General features: G+C 43.0%; 1 protein-coding gene across 1 annotated transcript in view; it reads left to right on the plus strand.

The window, feature by feature from the left end:
- Positions 1–8,280, plus strand: part of mcoln2 (mucolipin TRP cation channel 2) — a 46,892-nt gene extending 38,612 nt beyond the window's left edge. Inside the window, exons 13-14 of the mRNA XM_084338053.1 lie at positions 583–716; positions 7,176–8,280. Coding sequence (XP_084194179.1) covers positions 583–716; positions 7,176–7,212 — 171 coding nt within the window. The 3' untranslated portion in view covers positions 7,213–8,280. The remainder of the gene's footprint in view (positions 1–582; positions 717–7,175) is intronic.
- Positions 8,281–18,974: the final 10,694 nt, after the last annotated feature.

The following is an 18,974-nucleotide window of genomic DNA, read 5'->3' on the forward strand; positions in this document are numbered from 1 at the left end:
CACTTATCCCACCCAGCATTATTCATTCACGTCCTCCGCCTAGGGATCAAACCAGTGACCTTCTGGTCACAAGCCCACTTCTCTAAACCAAACGAAGAGTAATTTTTGGGGTGTTTTATTTATCTCCACCCGTGATGCCTGGGGGGGATTATGCAATCGGTTCTGTCTTTCTTTCCGTCCGCAAACTACTGTCAAACTACAAGGCAGAATTAGTGTATCTCAAATACCTTTGGTTAGAGTCTTTTAAAATTTGCAGTGCACATTCATGACCCCCAGATATGTTGGTGACCTCATGACCTTTCCTCTAACACCACCATCAGGCCAAACGTTCAGTACTCAAATTAGTGAATCTCCTGATTTCCACCAAAAGATATATTTGCCTAACTATGTAATAGTGTAATGGTGTATAATAGTGTGTAATAGTCTGCATTTGTTAAACATTGTAGGCATCTTTGTTTGCTCTGTGAGAGAAATAAATGTGTGGCTTCCGCCTGGTGGAGATGTGCACTCTACTGAGCGCACCTTTCTAGTTTGTCACGTTTTTTTTTATTTGTCCTTTGCTCCTTTCTTCTTTCTTGACAGAACTACCAGAGGACTGGATTCCCAATGACGGACCTGCAGATGTTCCTGAAAGAGCTGAAGGACTTCCCTCCCGCTGAAGAGAGCAGCCAGACGAACGTGGACACGGGATGCTCGGTGCTCTGCTGCTGTAAACGGTACGGAGACGTTCAACAGATCGGTGTTATAGTGCTGACTGGGATTCTGGAGTGTAGACGGTGCGTACCTTTTTTTGGCGTTTTGTTTATCATTTGAAAGGCTACGCCGCCCTTTCCCACACTACTGCCCTGATTGCGATATGGCACAATGTGGTAAGTCAGAGTAATGGTGATACATTGATAGTTACAGTAGTCAATAATCATAATTTCTCAAATGTTGCATAGTTGGGTAAGGCCGGGATCAGACTGCATGATATTTAGGTTATCATGGCGTTATAAAAGCTGTGCGTTGGTCATGCTAGACTTTTCGCGGGGCGTCCCGGACGCCACATCGCTGTTCTTTGATCATGTGACACTACAGAGGAGTAAAGACACCCTGTCGCCGTTCTTCACATTCATAATCGGAGAGCGAACTGGAAATGTGTCGGCCATGACAAAACGGTGTCAAAATCTGGCATAACAAGACTAAATCTTGGAGTGAATTCCTCAGTGTAGCCCAGTTATCTCAGTGTTGAATGTTGTAACATTTTGCGTCAACACACTTTATCCGTCCCCCGTGCATACATACTTCCCCACTCGCTGCAATGTAAAAACTCTGTGTGCATCAGTAACGCCTCATCGCTTGGCACGATGAGATCCCAACATTAGGATTTCACTGCCCGTCTCTTTGCTCTCATTCCTTTTCCATGAGCCAATCTCTATCATCGGCAGGCAGGCAGTGGAGCGGAGTAGAGGTTTCCTCTGCACTGTGGTTTGGGCCGCGGCCCGAATGTGGTCGGAGAGCAATGAAATTAGCGGTGGGAGCTATGCAGACACACCCAGCAATGGGCTGATTACAGAGAGACTGAGGCTGTACGGTGGGAAGATACCCCCCCCCCCCCGGCCTCCTCTCAACTGTACAGGCTCCCAGGATAAACAGGCCACGGGCAACGTTGAGACTCCGTCAAATGAGCTAGAAAACATTTGTGTAAGCGGAGGCTAGTTGTAATGTGTTGATAATACACCGACGATGAGTGACGGGCGGTTTGAGTCCGGCGCTGTGTGACCGCTGTCCGTTCGGCTCGGTTTCGGGGGTCGAGAGTCTAGACTAACATTTATGATCAGACGTTTTAAAACGTGTGGTTTTTTTTTTAAATGAGGAAGAGTGATTTTCAGTACACGGATCCGCTTGCAAGTGGCCCACATCCCTTATCCCTTTCACTATCACTGGAGATGTATTCATCGAATGTGCTTGTTACTTCCTTTTCCGCACAAATGAGAAAAATTCAAAAGCTTGACTTTTGACAGTTGCTAGACTGTGGTGAGACTGACTTTGTCTTTTTGGTTCCAGGCAATAATATACAATATAACAATAATGTACAATAATATACAATATAACAATAATATACAATACTAATATACAATATATTATAATATACAATATGATAATTATATACAATATAATTATATACAATATTTTGGACCGCCTGTGTAAATGGTAAATGGTGCATTTATATATATTTTTTTTTGTATCTACCATCTTCATCTCTGGTGCCACCAAGGTAAAGGGTAAAACAAATGAAAAACAAACTGATGGTGGAGGCAACCATGCAAGGTGCCAACTTGCTCATTAGGAGCAGTTAGGGGTTAAGTGTCAAGGACCCTTCGACGCTGCCCGGGAGGGGAGGGAATCGAGTTGGGAATCTCCGGATTACCAGACGACTGCTCTACCTCCCGAGCCACAGTGTATTTGTAGATGTAAAGTCGATCCAAATCACTTATTAAAATACAGATTCAAATGTATTATCATCATACAGCACACGTACAGTACAATGAAAATAAATAAACTGCCTCTTCAACACACTTAACGCATTCTGAATATGATCATGATTCTTTATTTTTTTTACACTAATTAGATTAGATTAAAATGTATTGTCATTATACAGCACAAGTACAGTACAACGAAAATAAGTTTGGCATCCAACCAAAGTGCAAATGTAACAGTAATGTGCAACGGCAATATACAATGTAGTGATTACACTGGATACAAAATATACAAATTAGTGCTACCAAATGTAGTGCTAATCAGATGCATGTACAGAGTTGAAGTATAATATGTATTATGTACAGGTATAAAGACACTTGGGAGTGTGAATGTGATAATATCACAATAGAATAGAAAGTACTCGACCACTTACTGTTTTTAACTATAGATGAACACAACACTTTCACTTACCATTTTTAGATAAGAATGTCTGAACACCTGAACGGTGTTCCTCTGAAACTCTAAAACAGAGTTATGGTTGTGGTTCTTCATCTGAGGTAATCGGTTGGAGAATGTTGGGAGGTAAGCAGGCCCCTCTTGTCTCCCGCCCTCAGCGTCCCGTCACATCAGATACACAGATAGGCCCACATGGAATCATCCTCATAACATGTGTGTTCAGACATGTCCGGTGACGTCTGTTGTTGTTCCGTCTTCACAGGATGTTTTTTTTGGTCTGTGTGGTGGGCTCTCGAAAACTGAGGGGAATTCTAAGCTCCTTTTTTTTGTCGACGCGTAAAGTTCAAGGACTGCCCCCGTAGTCGGCTTTTTGAATCGGTGCTCTTAAGTGGTCTGAAGATGATGGGAATCGGATCAGATTATTCCTATTCTGTTAGAAAAACTTATTTTTTTCTCAAGCAAAATGGGCTCACGTCATCCTGCCTCTGGTCTCTCAAAGTGTTTGGCAAAGTGTGGTCTCAGTTACAGGGACATTATGTACTAATGAGGTGTAATGTCAAAATCTAGATGGATGTTTCCCAGCCTTCCGGAGATTGAACTTCAAATGGCCAGTGGCTTTTGGTGATTGTGCTCATCAAGTTTCACAAAATTTAGTAAGAATGCTGTAATTTGCACTCTTTGTCGTGGCAATATTACATTTTTGGGAGTGCATTTCACTCTCTGCGATCGCACAAATCGGATCAGCATATTAAGTGAAGTGACGTCTTGCTCGATGAAATTTCATCCACACACGATTAGCCTGCCCCTAGTTTTCTTCGACCCACTCTGCTGCAGTGTCCATTATGCATATACAGTAGTGAGAGTGTCACGTGAACTAAACTGAATGTGTGAACATAATTCATCCCAACAAATTTGTCAGCACTCAGTGATGAAGATCAGCAAGATGAGGAGCATGGTGGTCTAACATTACAAGTTTCAAGTTTCAAGTTTCTTTAATAGTTGTCATACAGAAGTACAGAATACTTTTGTACAAAATGCTTCCTACTGTTGCGCTCCAGAGACTGTGCATGACAAGATAAGTATGAAATAAAAACATAGTAAAAATTAGAAGTAAAAAAAGAGGTCACAGTGTTCAGTTTAGACATATGTACAATGTTCGTAGACGTAGTTACCATACAATATACAATACTGTGCAGTGTACTAATATACAATACTATATAGTGCAAGGCATAAATGGACGAGGTGCAGTTTAGGTACAATTCACAGTAGGTGTACGAGTTGTAGTGCAAATCCTTTATCAATAAATATAAAGTGTAAGTGTGTTTGTGTGATCTAAAGTGTGGAGAGTGGGTGCTGCAGTGTGTTGTTTGTTTGAGTGAGTGTGTGCGTGTGGGTGTGTGTGCTGTGTGCATTTGATGGTTGTTGCATAGTGATTATTGTTCGTTTAGCGATTTTTTTCGTTTAGCAGCCTGATGGCCTGGGGATAGAAGCTCCTTCTGAGTCTTTCTGTGCTCGCCTTAAGACTCCGGTATCGCTTGCCTGACGGCAGCAGTTCAAAGAGGCAGTTGTTCGGGTGGCTCGAGTCCTTAATAATTCTCTTAGCCTTCCCCTTGCACCGCTTGTTGTAAATGTTCTGGAGGGTGGGAAGCCCCCCTCTAATTGTGCGTTCGGCTGAACGTGTCACTCTTTGTAGTCTGCTACGGTCTTGTGCAGTGCTATTCCCAAACCAGGAGGTGATGTTGCCGGTCAGGATGCTCTCTATTGTACATGAGTAGAAGTTCCTAAGGATCTTCTGACTGACTTGGAACTTCCTTAGGCGCCTGAGGAAGTAGAGGCGTTGTCGTGCCTTCTTCACAACACTGTCAATGTGTGTGGTCCATGTCAAGTCCTCGGATATGTGGGCTCCGAGGTACTTGAAACTGTTCACTCTCTCAACTGGTGCCCCGTCGATGCTGAGGGGGCTGTAGTCCTTGACCCCCGACCTCCTGAAGTCCACAATCATCTCTTTTGTTTTGCTGACGTTCAGGGAGAGGCAGTTCTCCTGACACCACTGTGACAGGTTCTCTACCTCTTCCAGGTAGGCCCTTTCGTCGTTGGCAGAGATCAGGCCCACCACTACTGTGTCATCAGCAAATTTGATGATGGTGTTGTTGTTCCGCTGTGCTACGCAGTCATGTGTGTACAGGGAGTAGAGGAGGGGGCTCAGAACACAGCCCTGGGGGGCCCCTATGTTGAGCGTGATGGATGAGGAGGTGCAGTTGCCGGCTCTTACCACCTCGGGTCTGCCCGTCAGGAAGTCCAGGACCCACTGGCACAGGTCATAGTTCAAGCCCAGGTCCCTGAGCTTGGCTATGAGTTTGGAGGGGACTATGGTATTGAATGCTGAGCTGTAGTCGATGAACAGCATTCTCACATAGTTCCCCTGCCTCTTGTCCAGATGTGATGCTGCTGTGTGCAGCACATGGGCTATGGCGTCCTCCGTGGACCTGTTGGGGCGATATGCAAATTGCAGAGGGTCCAGGTTGATGGGGAGGGAGGAACAGATGTAGCCCTTCACTAGCTTCTCAAAGCACTTCATGGCTATGGAGGTGAGGGCTACAGGGCGGTAGTCGTTGAGGCAAGCGGGCGTAGATTTTTTGGGTACAGGGATGATGGTGGACTTCTTCAGACAGGTGGGGATGACGGCCTGTTCCAAGGACAGGTTGAAGATGTCAGTGAATACCGGGGCCAGTTGGTCGGCACAGACTTTTAGGACGCGGCCGGGGATGCCGTCCGGTCCTGCTGCCTTCCTGATATCCACTTTTTTAAAGATCCGTCTCACCTCATGCTCTGTTACCCTGAACACTGAGTCTCCATCAGCAGACCCCCCCCCCCCCCCCATTGCCGTGGTTTGTAGGCTGGTGTTGTTATTCACAGCCTCAAACCTCGCATAGAAGGAGTTGAGATCATTTGCTAAGGAGATGTCACTGTTCAGTTTGAGGGGGGTTCCAGAAGTGTCACAGAAGCATCCTGTGGGATGATGTTAATACTAGTGCTGTCAGGCGATTAAAAAAAATTATCTAATTAATTACAGGATTTGTAATTAATTAATCACATTTTAATCGCATAACCATTTTATGCCTGATATTCTATATTCTATAATCATATTTCAAATGGCATGTGTCCGGATGGCAGTATTCAGTACTGTATCTACAAAACCTTCTGTTTAATCATCTTCCATCTATTAATTTGCTTAGATTTTTCAGGTATGGTCAATTTGAGCATGGTGTTATTCACAGTCAAAGATAAAAATAAATGTATTGATATTCTCATTTGGTTCATTACAATTTACTCAAGCCTAGTAACAGACACAGTATTTCTGACACTGGGAATACATTCCCTGATGTCCATAGATGTCCCTAGATACCATTAACATGCAAATGCACCTTGTAAAAGTGTACTTTTAGGGCGAATTTTCTGAAAATATGGCTAGGACTTAAGAGGTTAAATGGTTAATATGTATTGCAAGTACTGTTTTCTATTTTGAGAGCACGAATGGAGAGAAAACTCAATTGGGTTTTAAAGCGATTTCGGTTTCTTTGACCCTTGATTCTCTGGGAGAGAATCAAAAATGTTTGGCCAACATGAGATGTATAGGTCTCACTTCTTAAACCTGATGGTTTGGTTTTGTATCACCCGTTTGCTTAAGGCTTTTGCAAAGCCAAGTGTACCAGGCAGGGGAAGCGGAACGTAGTTGCTTTTGTTTGTTTTACGGCGGATTTATAAGATAAAGAGGAAAAACATCCAACATATTGTTTACCTCCTTAATGCCAAACAGGAACATGCACTTACAGTAACTGTTACCACTCGGAGAGCAAACATCCAAACACGAGAGAGTGTGCAAAGACGTGCTTTGGCAGGGCTATCGGTCTCAAAACACTTTGTTGTTGGGATTTACTCTAGGAATGGGGTATCTAGTCACCAGAATTCCAGACCGTTTCCACCCTCCTTTCATATCTCTCTATGCCCTTTTTATTTTTTTCATCCGTGTTATCTTTTGAGTCTGTGCTCTGGCCCACCCTGTCTTAACAAACCCCCAAATCTGACCTCCCTGGGGTATTACTTAAAGTATTTATTCACTGGTACTGTATGTGGAACCTTAGGGAATGCCAGTGAAATGGTTTTCATGTACCCCACATTAAAAAGGAATTTAAACGATTGAAGTCTAACCCTGGTCCCGGTGACTAATGCAAAATGTTCTTGGATCGTTTTTGTTGCAGAGTTCCAGAGAGCGATGACGTCATCCTCATCAGCTGACTACAGCCCAGACTACACCGATGGAGAGCGTCGGGAAAGGAGGATTCCGGGAACAGGGATTCAAGCATGTAGAGATACGGAATTCTCAAGGCGAAGATCAAAGGTCCGAAAGGAAAATATGGCGAAAGTACAGGTTGATGGTTCCAAGATTGTGTATTTTGCAGGGTAAAGTATAGTGCAATAGTTTTTCCCACATGAAACCAAAGCCTGTGCAAGGGAGATGCGACTTAGTATTGTGTGAGAAGAAAAGGCTACAAATGCTGCCAAGTTTTATATTCTCTCCTCGGAATTCGGGGACCTTTTTTAGAAGTTTACTGTGCCTGATTCTTTCTTCTTCTTTCAGGCATGCACAAAGAGAAGAGAGTTGAGTAATACTTTCGATGAAGCCTGTTTCTATAATGCATGTACTTATAATGCATTATGGTTACGTTTTTAATGTTATAAGTGTGGTTGTAATCGGGCATAGACGGGTATGCTTTATAACAAGTATGAAGCTTTTTCATACATCATCTGTCGTAAATGATCACAGTCAAAGATCATAGGTGTAAAATGTAACAAAAAATATTATGAACATTGCAGATAATTAATAAAACTGCCATAATACATTATAATAACTGAAATTAATGATAATTTATTATAATATGATTACAAGTCACTAAAGGTGAATAATGAACCACTTCACAGTGGCTTGTAAGCAAATTATAAGGTACATGATATAAGTAATATGATACATGATGTTATTTAAGTCATTATAAAAAAAGCTTTGAGAGATTATGAATATTGTTGTAAAATCATATACCGGTCTATGCACAATTACAACAATACTTGCTTAATAATGCTTCATGATTGCGTTATAATGTGCTATAACTAAGTCTTGAGGAAAATGCATTATAGGCAGGGGCTTCATAGAAAGTATTACTGAGAGAGTTGCCCCAGAATGTGATTCTGCAACACTTAATGTGAATGTCAGTTGAATGGCAAGTGTGATGCAGAGATCAGAACTATGCAAAAAAAAATTGGTGTAATTTATTTTTCAAGTGTTTCAGAAGATGTATATGTTGATCAGATTTTGAGTACATTAAAGGCTAATTGTTTTTTATCTAACAATTGTTAGTGTTTTCATCTTTGTTCCAACAGTACAAGCGTGCAGCTGTTCTTTGCCCCCCATTCTACTGCTGATTTAAAGTAGGAGGAAGGCACTTGTCAAGATCATATGGGTTTTTATATAGATTTACATTGTTATTATTGTTGGGAGTCTTTAATTAGTCTGTGCAATGACAGGCTTAAAATATTCCACTAATGACGCTGTAGTGAATATCCGCCTCTGAGCAGGACCTTGGACAATGGAGGGCAGTTGTTACAATGAATGTCAATTATTTGGACAATACAAGAAAGCCTGGTTTAAAATAAATGTTATTTGCTGAGGAGGGAACACGACTCGCCACCATCACCACATTAACATCAGTATCCAACATAATTCCCCAAGGAATTCCTATTCAGTGACTGATGGAGGTTAGGAGCTGCTCAAGATTCCAGAATTCCAGCAACAGATCTAGCTCTAGATTGAGTAATGGCCCTTCTCCATTACATGGTACCGGCTAATTTGCCATTTACACTGCAGGCCACTGAGAGAATCGTTACTTGTAGCACAACAGCACCATGGAAAGGTCATGGTGTCACCTATATCAAAAGGTTAATCATCTAGGGGTCTTGAATGTGCACCATAAATGTTTATAGATTAGAACGAAAGCATGAAAAATGTAACGTTAGCAGACCCGGCGGCATGGGCGGGCATTTGGGGGCCGGGCCCGCCCACTGAGTCAGCTGTGCCCGCCCTGGTAAAAAATAAAATAAAATGGCCAATCAAAGTCGACTATCCAAATCCTTAGTCGGGGACAGTCCTAGTGGGCACTGATGTCAACAACAACACTACTGAAGCTAGCACGGCACTCTGTGAGAATTCGTTTTCTACCCTCAAGAACGTCTTTACAGAACATTGCCTTAGTATGCTTCATCGACGCAAGGCCAATTTAATTCAGTTGGCATTTGAGAAGGACTTAACAAAAAAGTTCAGGAATGAGTGGAGGGACAGTGTTTTAAGAATATTTCACTCTGTCCCCAAACGTTGCTTGCCGCTCTACTAATGATGGTGAGTAGCCTGTTGAGGAATTTTGTTTGCTTTTTTATGCACCTTATTTTTTTCAGTTCAGTTTGTCAGTGAATTCAGAAGTGTTGAATAAATGGAGACTTTTCAAATATATAGAATAGAATAGAAATGTATTATCCTGAGGAAAATTTGACACTGCAAATCACTCAACATTAAACATTTAGACAGAACAAGTCACGAATAAGAATAACAAAACAAATGGCCTAAGAATAGAATAAAAGATACAGTAAATAAATACAGTAAAAATATACTGAAGTCTACAGTAGGTGTAATATTGCACAGTGCTGTTTAAAAAGTAAGAGTCCAGGAAGATGGTAACTCACTCTGTGCTCAGTGATGCAGTGAGGCACAGTGATGCATTGTAGTCTGATGGCTGTCGGAATGAAGGACTTCCTGTGCTGTTCAGTGCTGCATTTAGGTAGTGTGAGCCTGGCACTGAACATGCTCCTCCTGTCAGCCAAGTCTGTGTATTGTTGTACTGTTACACGCAATTTCAAGGGTGGCTACAAGGCTCATTCTGCTAGTGGCTTTGGTAAGTCTGATCACGCGGCCATCTTTCTTTCACCAAAATATAAACAAAGAATCAAGAGCACTCCTGTAGTCTCGCGAGAGGTGCAGAAATGGGATGTGGAGTCGGGGGAGACGCTCCAGGCTGCGTTTGAGTGCACAGACTGGAGCGTGTTCCGCGACACAGATAACATTAATGTCTACACGGAGACAGTGCTGGACTTTGTTCGTACTTTGGTGGAAGAAACAATCCCCACTACCACAATTAGAGTTTACCCAAATCAAAAACCCTGGGTAGACAAATCTGTCCATGAAGCTCTGAAAGCGCGCACCAAAGCATACAACGACGGCCTGGTGGCAGGCAACATGAATGACCACAAGGTGGCGCGATACAACGTAAGGAGGACAGTGACGGAGGCAAAACGGCGCTACAGGGATAAAATTGAACTCCAGTTTGAACAGGCTGACTCCAGAGCTATGTGGCAGGGGCTCAAAACGATGACAGACTACAAAGGCACCTCCCTCAAACTGAACAGTGACATCTCCTTAGCAAATGACCTCAATACCTTCTATGCGAGGTTTGATGCTGGTAATAACACCAGCCCACAAGCCACGGCAATGGGGGGGGGGGGGGTCTGCTGCTGATGGAGACTCAGTGTTCAGGGTAACAGAGCATGAGGTGAGGCGGACCTTTAAAAAAAGTGAATATCAGGAAGGCAGCAGGACCGGACGGCATCCCTGGCCGCGTCCTAAAAGTCTGTGCCGACCAACTGGCCCCGGTATTCACTGACATATTTAACCTGTCCTTAGAACAGACTACATCCCCACCTGCCTGAAGAAGTCCACTATTATCCCTGTACCCAAAAGATCCAAGCCTGCTTGCCTCAACAACTACCGCCCTGTAGCTCTCACCTCCATAGCCATGAAGTGCTTTGAGAAGCTAGTAAAGGGCTACATCTGCTCCTCCCTCCCCATCAACATGGACCCCCTGCAATTTGCATACCGCCCCAACAGGTCCACGGAGGACGCCATAGCCCATGTGCTGCACACAGCAGCATCACACCTGGACAAGAGGAAGGGGAACTATGTGAGAATGCTATTCATCGACTACAGCTCGGCATTCAACACCATAGTCCCCTCCAAACTCATAGCCAAGCTCAGGGACCTGGGCTTGAACTATGACCTCTGCCAGTGGGTCTTGGACTTCCTGACGAGCAGACCCCAGGTGGTGAGAGCAGGCAACTGCACCTCCTCATCCATCACCCTCAACATAGGGGCCCCCCAGGGCTGTGTTCTGAGTCCCCTCCTCTACTCCCTGTACACACACGACTGTGTGGCTCAGCGGAGTAGCAACACAATCATCAAATTTGCTGACGACACAGTGGTGGTGGGCCTGATCTCTGCCAACGACGAGAGGGCCTACCTGGAAGAGGTCAAGGTCCTGGTGGGATGGTGCCAGGAAAACAGCCTCTCCCTGAACGTCAGCAAAACAAAGGAGATGATTGTGGACTTCAGGAGGTCGGGGGTCAAGGACTACAGCCCCCTCAGCATCGACGGGGCACCGGTTGAGAGAGTCAACAGCTTTAAGTACCTCGGAGCCTACATATCCGAGGACTTGACATGGACCACACACATTGACAGTGTTGTGAAGAAGGCACGACAACGCCTCTACTTCCTCAGGCGCCTAAGGAAGTTCCAAGTCAGTCAGAAGATCCTTAAGAACTTCTACTCATGTACAATAGAGAGCATCCTGACTGGCAACATCACCTCCTGGTTTGGGAATAGCACTGCACAAGACCGAAGCAGACTACAAAGAGTGACACGTTCAGCCGAACGCACGATTGGAGGGGGGCTCCTCACCATCCAGAACATTTACAACAAGCGGTGCAGGGGCAAGGCTAAGAGAATCATTAAAGACTCCAGTCAACCGAACAACTGCCTCTTTGAACTGCTGCGGTCAGGCAAGCGATACCGGAGTCTCAAGGCGAGCACAGAAAGACTCAGAAGAAGCTTCTATCCCCAGGCCATCAGGCTGCTCAACGAACAATGAACACTACACAACAACAACCATCAAACGTACATAGCACACACATCCACACGCACACACTCACTTTAAACAAACACACTGTAGCACCCACTCCCCACACTTTATAGCACACACTCACTTTAAACAAACACACTGTAGCACCCACTCCCCACACTTTATATTTATTGATGAAGGATTGCACTACAACTCGTACACCTTACTGTAAATTGTACCTAAATTGTACCTCATCCCATTTCTGCTTTGCACTATATAGTATTGTACATTAGTACACTGCATAGTATTGTATATTATATGGTAACTCAGTTACGTCTACTCTGCATCGAACATTGTACATATGTCTATACTGAACACTGTGACCTCATTTTCTACTTCTAATTTACATGCTATACTATGTTATTTGATACTATCTTGTCTAGCACATTCTCTGGAGCGTAACAGTAAGAAGCATTTTGTATGAAAGTATTCTGTACTTCTGTATGACAACTATTAAAGAAACTTGAAACTTGTATAGTGGGTGGGAGGGGTTTTCCCTGATGGCCTGGAGCTTAGCAAGGTTCCTCCTCTCCGCCACCCTCGCTAGAGTCCAGCTCCACCCCAACCATGCTACTGGCCTTCCTGACCATCTTATCCAGCCTGTTTGTGTCCCCTGCTCTCAGTCTGCTGCCCCAGCAGGTCTGTTATATATATCTGTTCAGTCTGTTTTTGTATAAGTGAATGTTCTTAAGATGGAGAGAAATTAGATTTTTCAATTGCCTCTGCTGTTTAGTTCAGCACCGTGGGCAGCGCCAAGCAAGCCACAGCGCCGCTGTCCCAGCTGAAACGTATAAAAGGGAACCTGTGTTGAAAAACCATTGTGCCCCCCGAGAACATTTTATGCCCCCCCACTCATTTGTTTCTGCAGCCTGGTCACGTCTAGGTTTTTACTAACGGAGTTCCAGTTCCGCGTTAGCGTTCTGCGATCTGATTGGCCACTGACGTTTCTGGTGCGATCTGATTGGCCACTGACGTTTCTGGTCATGTGACATGTGCGCCCAATCGCGTGCCGCGCCCATTTCCGCCTCGAACAACCTGCAAACTATCTAACGCCTAGTTTATCACTGGTTAAGCTTAGGCGACTCTTTCGAAGTTGGTTAAGGTTAGAGTTTGGAATCAGGGCTGGTGTTCTATCGCCCTGCTCTAAGACAAACTCTAACCTTAACCAACTTCGAAAGAGTGCCTAAGCTTAACCGGTGATAGAAACAGGCGTCACACGATTGGCGCGACCAGAAACGTCAGTGGCCAATCGGATCGCAGAACGCGAACGCGGAACTGGAAATCCGTTGGTAAAAGTAATCAGGCAGCCTGGTCTGAACGTTAGACTGATGTTGGTGCTAGATGAAAGGTCATGGGGTCACCAAAATGAATAGGGTTCCTCCTCTAGGGGTCATAAATGTGCACCACAAATTTGAAAAGACAAGAATTAACACAAAAAGTCCGTAATCCCATAATATATCATTCTGGGATATGTTTTATTTATTTCAATCCTGTTTTGTTCCGTCTACAGCCGCTCGCTCGACCCTGCCACGCTGCTCTCTTTTTCTCAATTTTTTTTTTTAATAGAGAATCTCTATCTCGACATCAATACTAGAGTACTTCCTTGTTTTATGAGTGAAGCGGTACACAGACACACACTGTCTGTGTTAGGACCAATCAGCTATGGTCATCCCTGCAAACCCCACCCCCATTGACCGGGGTACTGTTTGCAGTAGAAAACGAGGTACCTGGTAATGTGGAAACTGGAATGAAGCCAGTACCCTGTAATGGAAGGTGTCATAAGAGGTGGGGGTTTTGAGGGGTGTTGGCAGGAACATTACAACAGCCTACACCACGGTCTATGAGCAAGATTTATCATCACGGAATCTGCCTTTTGAAGGACAAGCTGGGGCAGGAATACTGGCAGGGGGGTATTTCAGGGTGCAACATCAAGACATGAGTCAATAATACCGGTTATACACGGGTTATATACCGGTAGGCATAACTGCCCGAGTGACACAAACCATACACCAAATGTAGGCTATACTTTTAAAATTACCTAGCCTATTGCTGACTTTGATTTGGTTGACTTGGGGAATGTTGGGGGGGGGGGGTAAGATGAGCCAGTGGATATGGTGACCCAGAGCCATCCCCTGTATCTTAGGAATTTGACATTTTTACCACATATTTCACATATTTACCAGTCATTTCACTCAGGCTTTGATGGAGCGAACCACATGGGAAAAGGGGTGATTGTTGCAAAATTATATAATATTGTTTGCAGTTAAAAGTGTTTTTTTTTTTTACATACAAATATAGCTGCATATATATGTTAATCAACTAGCAAGGTATAAAGTGTGTGAACTAAGTGCCAAAACATCAGCTCTGAATTATTGCATAGGGCTTTTTCTTTTCCTTTGGCTAGGATCTTACCCCTAAATTCGGTTGAGCCAGAGGATCTATCTGCTCATCTTCTTACGTGGGATAACTGCAGACTTTAAAATCACGGAGTAGCTGGCAGCCATGCAGTTAAGGGACCACAACCGGGAGTGATTTGTTCACGGAGGTAAATGCATGTTTGGACAAGTTGGGACTTAAATGGGACAAGCTGGCTGGTGTGACAACGGATGGTTGTCCAAACCTGATGGGGGGACAATGTTGGACTTTTGAAGAGAATGCAAAGTGACAGAAATTAACCATGGGAAGTAATTGACATGTTTGCATTGTATTATACATCAGGAGGTGTTGTGTTAAAACATGTATCATGTTGTTGATGTTGTAACTAACTTCATCAGGGCGAGAGCATTGAATCACAGACAGTTTGTTGCACTTTTGGAGGAAACTGAGACTGAACACTGTGACATTGCACATACTGTACACAGGCCTCATATCCCTCCTATAGTTACACATACACACAGTCCTCATATCCCTCCTTACACATACACACAGTCCTTATATCCCTTCTAGTTACTCACTGGTAACTCACTCACTCACTGGTAACACCGCCTGGACTTTCTAAGTGACAGGCCCCAGGCGGTCAGGGTGGGGGGGTCATACCTCCAGTAAAATCACCCTGAGTATCAGGTGCCCCCAGGGCTGCGTTCTGAGCCCCCTGCTGTATTCACTGTACACACATGACTGTGTGGCCAGGTTCAGCGCCAACTCCATAGTGAAGTTTGTGGACGACATGTGGTGGTGGGGCTGATCTCTGACGAGAAGGCCTATCGGGAGGAGGTTGATGAACTGGCACGCTGGTGCCGGGATAACAGCCTACTCCTGAACATTGGTAAAACCAAAGAGCTGATCGTGGATTTTAGGAGAATACAGCAGGGGACACACACGCCGCTGTGGATAAACGGGGCTATCGTGGACAGGGTGAGCAGTTTCAAGTACCTGGGAGTCCACATCACATGGACATGATGATGAATTGAAAATGGGGGACCCTGATGTAAACAAGACTAAAGTCTTTCTCTGGTCTGCATCCCCTTAACAATTGTATGTATTGAGCTGTACTGTACTGTACCCATTCTGCAATCTGTTAATAAAGTTTTCAATCAATCAATCAAAACAGAGGACCTGACATGGTCTACTAACTACACACATAGATTCTGTGGTGAAAAAGGCAAAACAGCGCCTCTATCACCTGAGACAGCTAAGGAAGTTCAGAGTATCGGGGAAGATACTCCACTCCTTCTACTCCGGGGCTGTAGAGAGCATTCTGACTGGAAACATCACTGCCTGGTTTGGAAACAGCACGGCACAGGACAGGAAGGCACTCCAGAGAGTGGTGCGCTCAGCTGAGCGTACTACGGGTATTGCACTACCACCCCTGCAGGACTTATATAACAGGAGGTGCAAATCCAGAGCCTGCAGAATTATGAAAGACCCTCACCACCCCAATAACAGCCTGTTTAAGCTGCTGCGGTCAGGCAAGTGCCTACGGTCACACGCTGCAAGAACAGAGAGACTCCGGCTCAGCTTCTTCCCCCAGGCCATCAGAACACTGAACACTGAACTCTCCACTCACAAATACACATGAGCACACACACACCACTCATGCGGCAACCGCTAAAACAACCACTTTAAACAAAATGTCACTTTAAAAAATGTAATCTTTAGAAACACTTTAAAAGAAGGAGGTACTGTATAGTTTAAACTTTAGATACATTAAGAGTTAACATTGTAAATAGTGTATATAAGAACCAGTTTCTCAGGAACCTAGCATGTCTTGTTTTTACCATGCATATCTTGTGTCTTATCTATTTAATTTTTTCTATGCCTATTTTATTCTATTTTATTTTTGTCTTTTGCACAATCAATGCGCGCATGACCACCTGCATTTCACTATGCCCTGGTATGCATGTGACAAATAAACCTTGATTCTTGATGATTGTTTTAGTTTTTGCTGTTTATTACTTCTATATTTCTATATGTTTATTCTTCTGATTACCAGTACTAGCAGCTCATCAAAATATATAATCCCTCCTATAGTTACACATACACAGTCCTCATATCCCTCCTATTACTCATACAAGTAAAAATAACTGGAAAGAATCTAAAGCATGTATTGCTTTTTGTATAAATTTGATCAATTGCATGCCTTTTAACATACTGCAAAACATCTCTTCAGTGTTTGTGAAGATTAACAAGTTGAAAATAAAATGGAACACTGATGTAATGATTGTTTTAATTTTTACTGTTTATTACTTTTCTATGTTTATTCTTCTGATTACCAGTAGCAGCTAATCAAAATATATAATTTACTACTTTTTACAATGGGAGATAATGAATATTGAGCAGAATTAAGTTCAAGTTATCATTGGTTCGGCCCTCCAACACAGTTCAGTTTTCTTTGGCCCCTTGTAAAAATGAATTGCCCACCCCTGTTCTATACTGAAGGTCCCACTGTCATGCCTGTTTGATTTGTAATCATACAAATAAATACAATTACAACTACTGTATTGTAATTGTATAATTTACTGTGACTTTTGAAAAAATTTCAGAGTTGGCTGAGCTGGTACAGCCTCTGCCTTTGGTATTTCACTACGAGTACAGTTGTTACACTGTGTTGTGTTACAACAATCTACTGAGCACCTGCCACTCTTGTATCACAAAAAGCTAACCCATAGAACTTAACATACATCAACTTTTATTAGACATATCAATGATAACAACTATTAAAGTTAAGTAAAGTTGAGTTTAATTCTACTGTCACAAGGATATATGAAAAATCAAATGTAGGGTAAGAAATTAAAGGTCTACCCCAACACGGTTTATCACCATCTGAACAGAGATTAGCAAAGAAGACCTGATTTTGAAAGAGAGGATACCACACATGTTCAGAGCAAATATTGCCTCTCCAGCTTTTAAGAAGATATAACTATTACTGTATACCGAGGCTCCCCTGCATCCTGAAACATGGGTAGATGCACTTGCTTTACTTATGTCCAGTTTTTTCTCCCTGAGAGGTCATTTAATTTAAATAAATGTCATTGAGGACTCACTCTCACCCGCTTGAGAACTGCCTGGAGTGGAGGTTGTTACACCCCATCGAGCTTGCTTTGCAGTATAATCTCCACTGTTTTTAAATGGCTACGTGCCAACTATTTCCAAGTACACACAATTCGATTCGATTTGGAAATTAGTTTTATAGTTAAAAAATCTCCTCATATATACTGCATAATAAAGGTTCCTCTGAGTCACTGGTATTGCACTAAAACGATATGATCTTGCTATATATATTTTTTTGATAGATGAGGCCTAATTATGTGATATCAGGCTAACTGGTGTGTTTCATTATGACAGAGCCTCCCAGCATGTCCTCTTTTTTGGAAATCAAAATATGGTCACTTTCAGTATTTGTCAGACTTCCTTATTCATGAAAGCGTGACTGCAGTTCACTCTGGCTTCACAACACAAGGGTCACGGTGCAGAGATGTTTCTTTACTTTTTCATTCTATTTACCGGATGCGTCGCTGATGGTAAGTTTACCTTTCATCTTAGAGATGCACTTTGTCGTTTTGGGGAGAAAATATTAAGTTTGCATTTGGTTTACAAGAACAGATTTGTAAAACAAACAAGCTTAATACTTCTTTGAATACTAAATATGTTTGTAAACAAAATGTCAACAACAGTGAAACACTTTTTTTCACCTTGCTTATGAGATTTTCAAATCTCTCTTCCAAATCGACATAGTGCACCTTTAACAATGTCTGAAGTGGATTGGGATGACTTGAAGGATTTGGCTTTTATGAATCCCGTCTTGATCAAGGTGGGGGGGGGGTACTGCTACTAGTGCAAGTCAATGTGGCTGAAAACTATACTTATTTGAAAAATCACATCAAGTCCTTCTCCGTCATAAACAATGTTGGTTTATCGATGATTTCAAATGATATGTTTGAGTTATATTGACTAGTACTGTAGTGTTGACTATTGATTATTCATATGTCCATGTGTAAGGTATTGCATGTGTATTGGATTTCTTAATAAAATACCGTGCCACAATTAGCTTAAAATTAAATATAACCTACATGCCAACTATTTCCAAGTACTCACAATACGATTCAAATAGGAAATTAGTTTTATAGTGTATATTTAAAAAGCTCCTTGTGTATATATATATATATATTTATTTATATTTATATATAGCACCTGAGGAAGCGACAGCGAAACGCGTTGTGCAAACAATAAATAAGCAAAAACGAGTCCTGTGGAGTGTGCGGTCCCTTCTTTCCTTTGAAGGTTTTCTCCTTTTAGTTTATTTATCTCTCTTGCGCTGACCTGCACCTCCAGTCGGGGTCCAACCAGATGTGCACGAGTCCTATCTAGTTTAATTGTTCGCGTGGATCCCCAGCAAGATACCACATCGTCTCGTCGCACTCTAAAGGGTCCATGATGTTTGACGGAGAACTATCTCAGGCTCAATGCCTGTCGATTAGTGACACAGAGGCTCAAAAGATCTTGTCACAGCAGTCTCTATTTGATGGTGAAGACAGACACATGGACTACTCGGCCGTAAGTGAGTTAAAG

The sequence above is a fragment of the Notolepis coatsorum genome, assembly GCF_963971535.1.
Source record: "Notolepis coatsorum genome assembly, chromosome: 2".
NCBI classification, from domain to species: domain Eukaryota; kingdom Metazoa; phylum Chordata; class Actinopteri; order Aulopiformes; family Paralepididae; genus Notolepis; species Notolepis coatsorum.